Raw genomic sequence first — 6,163 nt, forward strand, 5'->3', positions numbered from 1 at the left:
GAGTAGTGTGTGTGTGTGTGTGTGTGTGTGTGTGTGTGTGTGTGTGTGTGTGTGTGTGTGCGTGTGTGTCTGTGTTGAAGAAGTCGTACAGCCTGTTCTGTTGTGGTACACCAGCCATCCAGCCATTCATCGTCGTCTCTCGCTCTTCTCCGTTCATTTACTAGGCCGATGCTCTTGTACAATTCTCGCAGGGTGCCGCGAACATGCGATAGGGTATGTGCAGGTGAAGCGGTTGCGATGGAGGGGTTATCGGTAGTCCATGTCAACATCAAACGAAAGTTCACCGACCTGTTCATCCTCCGAGAAAGCCCGTTGTCTTTCTCTTTCACGTGCTATTGCCTCGTCTTCCATCTCTTCGTCATCGTCGCCGTCGCCAAAGCCTGACAGCATAGTCCCGGAGTTGATCTCAAAGCTTTGGCCGACTGTGCCTTCCTGCAGAGCCAGACTATCCTCAGGCGTCATGTTGCTATTACCACCAAGACCCGCACTAGCAAGCGTGCTTTGTGTGTTCGACGTAAAGCCGCCAGACAGCCCACTTGCACCCATAGCTCGGATTCCAATCGCGTTTTCTGGTCGTACGCCGCCCAGAACAGCGTTGTCCTTGTCCCGAGTTTCGGCAAGAGTGCCTTCCACGTATGTGATCCATGCCTCGCGACTGACACGCTCCACGATCGCTGGGTCCAGTGTGTCCGGAGCATGTTTGTTACCAAACTTGCACACCTCTTCTGCAATTAGTGTCAGGTGGCCCATGTAGCCCAATCGCATGCCCTTATGCTTCTGCGATTCGTCCGAATTGGCCTGGCCGTCTAGAATTCTATCTGTGATGTCTTTGCCTGAAGCAAGACCGATCTCCTCTGCAGTCTTGCCATCTGGTCCCTGCACGGGAGTGAATAGGTCAAATGCTAATGTCCGATTGTAACCGCGGTCCAGCGTGCCGTTGAAGACTTGTTGTACAACGTCGTATACCACATTATGCAGGAAATTGTTCCAAGGAAAGCGGAAAAAGAAGTCCTGCGACGCACGAATAAGCATACTTCACTCACACACACACTCACACACACACACGAAAGAATGTCAGCGGAATGGCAAGCCTTATCGCACTCACAAGAATGGTGGGCACAACCTGGTGCTCCACGAATCGAAGTTTGAGTAGGTCGCCCACAACAGGTGTTCCATCCAGCTCAGTGTCATAAGGCGCTCTTTCGCCATTGGATAGTGTGCTCGGGTCTTGAGCATGCAGAGTTGCTGTGCTTTGCTCGATATCTTGCGAGCTTTCACTACCGGCAGACGTCGTCTCGTCATGAGGTATCGTGGGAGTCTTCTTGGCAAAAAGAGGTGCAGGCTTATCGGCAGAGCGTGCTAATTCTCGCTCGAGTTCTGATGGGCCGTCATCTGGTTGTATGTTCAGCGGGTGGTCTGATAAGAACTGCTGATACAGTCCTAACGAATTTTGCTTACCCTCTTCCGTCGGCTCCTCGCCAAACTCAGACATCACTGTGTCCTCGTCGACATCGAGCTTATTGAATCGATCAGTCGCTTCCGCGGTCGTCGGTGAGTCGACAGAATGCGCAGGAGGAGGATCGAAATGTAACTGAGTTTGTTTCGTAGGCGACGTGGCATTCTTCTTTGGCGACAGGGGTTGCGGAAGCGCACTTGGGCTGATGGGAGACTGTGGCGACTTGTTCTGAGGATCACTTGGGTCTCGTTTCTCAACTTTCTCCAGCCTCGGTAAACTTCCATGCGTCGTGTCGTCGATCTTTTCGCTCAAGTCGTCGTCAAAAGTAACCTCGTCTGGGAAATCTTCCGAAGGCTTGTTCACCTTTTCGAATCCATCCTCGTCGGAAGCATTCTGCACCTCCAGTTTTCGGATCTCTTCCGGCTTCTCGCTCAGCTCGTCGTCGTCACTGGGCCGCTGCGCATGATGGAAGCCTTGAGAGTCAACACTGCTACCAAACTCATCATGGGAAATGTCTGGCGTGGGACTCTGCCGTGCCCGAGGTGTGGCAAGCTTGCCCTCAGCTTTGAGCCTCTCGCGTTCCGCATCCCGCTTTGAGACTTCTTCATCTGCGCCTCGCTCGTTCAGCAAACCCATGTTACTGCAGTGGAGCAGCTCAGCCATGAGTTCACACGTCTTGAACCGATCGAAACCCAAAGGCTGAATCTTGCGGCCAAAGGCTGCTTTCAGTTCTGGCTTCTGCGCATCCGGGGACCTGATTAGGTGCATAAAATCTGGTACATGTGTCGCAAACTTGCGAAGAAGAGTGCCCAGATAGATAGGATCTGACGTTTTTGGCTCCGGCCCAACTTGATTGTCAAGATCGTAGTCCGAGTTGTTCTTTCGGATGACTTCGATGACGATGCCGACTCCCACGGTTAGCGGATTTCCACCTTTGAGCATGCCATCGATAAGCGACTGTATGCAAGGCTCCGACACAAGTTGTCGCGTCAGCTCGTTTGGGCCAATCACCGACTGATCCTGCGTAGTAGCATTCGCAGAGATGGTAATGATTGCCTTGAGAAAGTCCCCGGCCGAGGTTTGCGTTGCTCCGCTGTGTTCATCAGACAGGTATCCCAGCAGCTGCGGGATGAGGTTCTGTTGCTGAAGCCAGTCTACAATGCCCTGCCCACCCTCGTGCTTCTCCAGTGAGATGATCTTTAATAACAAGTCCATAATCATGGGACAGTCCACATGCTGTAGCATCGCTGGCACGATCCCGTCAAGGTTTCTGAAGAAGTCCAGCATTTCCTCTGTCTTCTTGTCGAGCAGCGCTTCGTTGACCTTGGTGAAGTAGCCAGCCTGTAGCGCATCGAGAGGTGCAGGTCGCTGCACATATTGCCAAAAGACGCGCAAATTCTCTCTTTGCTCGAGAAGAGCCTCGCTGATGGACCAGACCTCTGAGGAAAGCACTTCGCATGCTACGTATGCATATTTCTTGCGCTGAGCTTCGTTCTTTTCTTGCTCCGTCTCGCCGTCCGGCGAGTTCTTATTCGTAGATTTGGACCTTGCACGGCTCTTGCCCTTGAAGAAGGAGATACCGCCGCTCCTCTCGTCTTCACCTGGAGACTTGGGAGTTCCCGGCGCAGCATCCTTCTGCTCACTGCCTGCGTCTGTTGCTGCTGCTGCTGCTGCTGCCGCCGCCGCCGCCGCCGCTACTGCTGTCTCCTCCTCGGTCTTCGGCTCGGCAATGACATAAGTCAAGAGCTTCTTCAAGTGATCCTCTTCGCGCAGGAACTCAATGAGCTTGCTGTTCTGCTGCTTGAGTTCCTGGATCAGATCGCTCTCGTCCAGTAGTTCCTCGAGAGTGACATCCTGTTTGTCGAGGATGGTGTTGATGGTGCTCACGTTGGCATATCCGCCAAAGCGCCAAAACATGGTCGTAGGCTGTGAGACGCCGTGCTGGCGGCGGAGCACGACTCGGTCGTTGGTGTGATGGCGGCGGGTGTGACGTGTACGGCGGAGCCTTCGAGGATGTGGGCGGTGGATGTCATGCGTCTACAGAAGGGACATGGGAAGGGGCTCGGCGCTGGCCAGACCTGCTTTTCCAGAGGGAGAGTAAGTAGACTCAGGTAGGAGGTACAATGATTGTAAGCGGGCAGTTGTGATGGCAAGGCCAATGCGATGCGCAACTGAGCCCGACAGACAGTTCCAGTCAGAGTCAGTCGGTTGCCTGATGATGATGATGATAATTAATGCGGGTTATCGTCTGTGCCTGATGATGATATGTGCCGGCTTCCAAATTGGGACTTTTGGAGTCGGAACAAACGAGGGTGGTCGCGTGCGTGCTAGTCTAGTCCCAGTATGGATGTCTTCTAGTGTTTCCGTTCGAGAAGAACACCTGACCAAAAGACTCTAATACATGTGTCTCTTTGCAACGGACTCGTTTCCAAATACATGTACTCCTGGGTCCTGACTACTGCATGTGCTTGTACGTAGGAGGTAGTTACAGTACTTGTACCGACCATGTAGGTAGGTACTGTAGGTACATGTACATAGTACTTACGTCTCTACCTATAGGAGGTACCTAAGGATGGCCTGCCCTGTATTATCATTATTCCCTCGGTATTCAAATCACACCGAAGCCTCTCATTAGGTCAGGTATTCTCATATAGCTTGACCGTGACAACCGTCAGCAGATACACATGCACGGTACACGCAGTCCATGCCGTCGGTTGCCGCTGTCTACGCGTCACTTCTGCTGCTGCGGTACCAGAACAGTGGCTGATCACATGGCACGGTCAAGCGCTGCCGGCAGACGATTGTGGGATCCCGTCTGACGACGAAAGGATGGATGCACCGGCATGTCGCCTTGCAGCCCGGGGGACATCTAGGAGCTACCATCATGACCGAGCACATTGATCTCATGATTTCTGCACGTTTCACCACCGCTACTCCGTCACATCAATAAATCAAGGTCTTACTAATTGTCCTCACGTTGTCCTTCTGTCCCGCTCTGCTGCCCATTCCGCTTCATCGTTGAGAGTGGCCATCTGCGCCTCTTCATACCCTGGAGGCGGCTCGTCGGGTGGATTCAAGGCATTGTCTGTTGCCCTGGGCGTTGGTCGTGCGGCTTCTTCCTCGCTCGCATTGACATTGCCCATCTGTACACCACTATCTCGCTGCTGCGAGACGGGGCTCTGCGCTATAGCCATAGCTGTCGGCGCAATCAGAGGTCCATCACTCTCCTCCGAGTACGCCGGCAGGTCTTCGAGTGGCACTGTCGATACGTCGACACCTCCGTTGATTGCTGAGCTTGATGCGCTCACTCCACCGTTGGCGCGCTGTGTCTCCACCGCCTGTTGCAGTCGTTCCCGCATCTTTTCGTAATGTGAGTGGAAGTCGAATGCTCCATTATCGTTGAATTTCAGGTTCAGCTCCAGCACCCCCGTGCTCGGTATAGGTATCCCCCCAGACGGCACTGGTTGTACTAGTGCTTGCCACCCATTCGCGCCAAACCAGGGCATCGTGATGCGCGAGTCGTGTAGGTTGAGTATGGGGCAGGCGAAGCTTTGAAACGTCGCTGTTGGTTTCTCTGGCAAATATAGCACTCTGGTGTTGGTGAGGAAGACCTGCCCACTTTTCTCTGTGAGCGAGTATGGGGTCTGCTGCTTCCCGGGATAGTTTTTTGGCGATTCGATCGATAGTTGTACGCGTTTGGGTGTGGTGTGGATGAGCTTCTCGCCGGGGAGGGGGGTGAAGGGCGGATTCGTATCGGGCGAGATCATGACCCAGCTGCGAGCATAGCGGTTAATGGCTTGTCGGTTGGAGGAGCGCTGCTTGGTGGGAACAGCTGTCGCTGAGGGGTGAAGCATGGTATAGACAAAGAAAGAAGTGAGAGGCGGTCGACCTACTTGATAGACATGGTGGGCGACGGGAGACTGCTTTTTAAGTCAATCGTTCCCCGGCAGTGAACGGATGGCTCGGTGCGAACTCTGCCTCCTGTCCACAGAAAGAATGCGCGGGCAGGTGCTGGAGAAGTGACACAGTGTTGCTGCACTCGATTAAGCAGAGCTGGGAGGCCAGAGGAAGTTCGCGAGGCTATACTGTAGGTACAGGTCGGGTGGCGCTGCAAGATGCCGTGCCGGAGGAGGGTGTTTGGAGCGCTGCAGGCTGCACGTCACGGGTCAAGGCCAATAGAAGGGAGTGGTTGCTCGTACAGGCCTCGTTCAGTTGACAGCCGGCCAATGTCCGCGTCGAGATGAATTAGTTGTGCAGGCAGACAGTTTGCAGTAGTCGACGGGATGCCCCACTTGACTCCTCATGGTGTAATGGTGGGGACTGGGGAGAAGATATGAGTTAGGCGCGGTTGGCGCCAGTCCAGCACAGAAGCACATGGATGCGAGAGACTTCACTCGTGTGATGATCACGTGCAGCGGATGCGACAAGAAATCAAAATCTGGGGGGTGAGTCTGGACAAACAAGATATTCCCACGTGATATGTATTTGCTCACCTATAGGACATCGATATAGTACAGGTATACATGCACACATGTGGCTTGTATACGATACTAAAGGACTCTAAAATATCATACTGCCTCCTAGGCCAGACCCATGTATCATTGTATCTCGTTCAGAGTTTTGACCATCGCCTATCACGGACCGCCTGCCCGCCACTGTCCATGCAGGGGGTTCTGCAACGACCTCCTCTCTCTCTCTCTCTCTCTC

General features: G+C 53.6%; 2 protein-coding genes across 2 annotated transcripts; both read right to left on the minus strand.

Annotated features, from left to right (window-relative positions):
- Nucleotides 1-246: 246 nt before the first annotated feature.
- On the minus strand, nt 247-3,373 carry SEPMUDRAFT_116439 (SAPS-domain-containing protein; the record flags this gene model as incomplete). Its single annotated transcript, XM_016901257.1, has 3 exons — nt 247-1,011; nt 1,106-1,392; nt 1,459-3,373. 3 exons carry the CDS (start codon nt 3,371-3,373, stop codon nt 247-249), a joined length of 2,967 nt encoding a protein of 988 aa, XP_016761520.1.
- A 536-nt stretch (nt 3,374-3,909) lies between these two features.
- SEPMUDRAFT_148712 (uncharacterized protein) lies at nt 3,910-5,736 on the minus strand. The gene is made up of 2 exons (XM_016905099.1): nt 5,350-5,736; nt 3,910-5,230 (listed from the first exon to the last, which is right to left on the minus strand). The coding sequence occupies exons 1-2, from the start codon at nt 5,358-5,360 to the stop codon at nt 4,429-4,431; spliced, it is 813 nt and encodes a 270-aa protein (XP_016761521.1). The 5' UTR covers nt 5,361-5,736; the 3' UTR covers nt 3,910-4,428.
- Nucleotides 5,737-6,163: the final 427 nt, after the last annotated feature.

The sequence above is a fragment of the Sphaerulina musiva genome (genome assembly GCF_000320565.1).
Source record: "Sphaerulina musiva SO2202 unplaced genomic scaffold SEPMUscaffold_4, whole genome shotgun sequence".
NCBI classification, from domain to species: Eukaryota; Fungi; Ascomycota; class Dothideomycetes; order Mycosphaerellales; family Mycosphaerellaceae; genus Sphaerulina; species Sphaerulina musiva.